The 1,126-nt window shown below is 63.7% G+C and overlaps 1 protein-coding gene across 4 annotated transcripts in view; it reads right to left on the bottom strand.

The window, feature by feature from the left end:
- Positions 1-394, bottom strand: part of EPRS (glutamyl-prolyl-tRNA synthetase) — a 39,817-nt gene extending 39,423 nt beyond the window's left edge. For all 4 annotated transcript variants that reach the window (XM_014950911.1, XM_014950914.1, XM_014950912.1 and 1 more), the window contains exon 1: positions 269-394. In XM_014950911.1, the coding sequence (XP_014806397.1) occupies positions 269-314 (46 nt within the window). In that variant the 5' untranslated portion in view covers positions 315-394. The remainder of the gene's footprint in view (positions 1-268) is intronic.
- Positions 395-1,126: the final 732 nt, after the last annotated feature.

Genomic DNA, 1,126 nt, shown 5'->3' with positions numbered 1-1,126 from the left:
CGGCAGGCGGGGCAGGACGCCCTCTGGCTAAGCGCAGACCGGCCGCCTCGTCCCTCCCCGGCGCCAAGGCCGCAGCGGGAATGGCGGGCGCGGGCCTTCTCTCACGCCTCGCCTGCCCCCGTGGCACGAGGACGACCAGCATGATGCAACCCAGCGGGCGGGCGGGCGGACAATGAAGGGAGGGCGCCCCACCGGGCGCACACCCGCGGAGCGGGGAAGCGAGGAGACGGGTTGAAACGAGGTTTCCCCCTATTCCCCCAGCGCTTACCGAGCGGCGGGTTCCCCGCACTGACGGTGAGACTGAGCGCCTCCATCTTCACCGTGGCCGCCGGCGCCGCGCCGGAACCCAAGGAGAGGGGCGGGGCGGGCGGCAGCGCCAGCTCCTCAAGGCCCAGCTGGGCAGGCACCGCCCCCACGCCCCTCCCAACGCCGGCCGCGGGGCGGGGCCGTGCGCGTCACTTCCGGCGGGAGGCGCTCTGAGGGCGGTGCGTGAGGCGGGAGGGTCGATGTCGCCGGTCTCTGTGGCGGTGGCCGCGGCCCTGAGCCCGCCAGGAGGCGGCGGTGAGGTCGGAGCCGGGCGGGAGGTGACCAGCGGTGCGCAGGGCTCCCCTTGGCCGGCTGGGAGCCCGCCCGCAGTAGGTGAAGCTCTAGGGCAAACCGCCCTGGAGGGCTGGTGGGTGGAGGCCGGTGGTTGTGGGGGGGCTGCCCTGCCCCTCAGCGCTCCCATGGCCTCAGTGGGGCTGGAGCTTCTCACAGCCGCTCATTCTGTGATTCTGTGATCAGTCAGAGCCTTCCCCACAGCTTAGTAGGAGTTAAGTGTAAAAATTCCTGAGCTATACGTCTGGCAGCAGCCGTAGAGGTAGCTTCAGTTCCTTTTCTGTACATAATGATGTACACAAAACAGCACAAGATATACCAACACATTTGAGGGTGGTGGTTTAACCCATCTGTTTTTGTTGAATTGTTACTTCTTGTATTCCACGCACACATGGATTTTGCAGTGGGCCAAACTAGTCTTGGAATGAATTACAAAAATACTGCGTCAGCAGTTTTTCAGAGGAGATGCTCAAGTTCACATTGTTGCAAGGACAATGCGGTGTTACTGTGCTTTTTTTTTTTTTTTTTC

This window comes from Calidris pugnax, unplaced genomic scaffold (genome assembly GCF_001431845.1).
Source record: "Calidris pugnax isolate Ruff unplaced genomic scaffold, ASM143184v1 scaffold24, whole genome shotgun sequence".
Taxonomy (NCBI): domain Eukaryota; kingdom Metazoa; phylum Chordata; class Aves; order Charadriiformes; family Scolopacidae; genus Calidris; species Calidris pugnax.
This window is presented reverse-complemented; position numbering and strand designations above follow the sequence as displayed.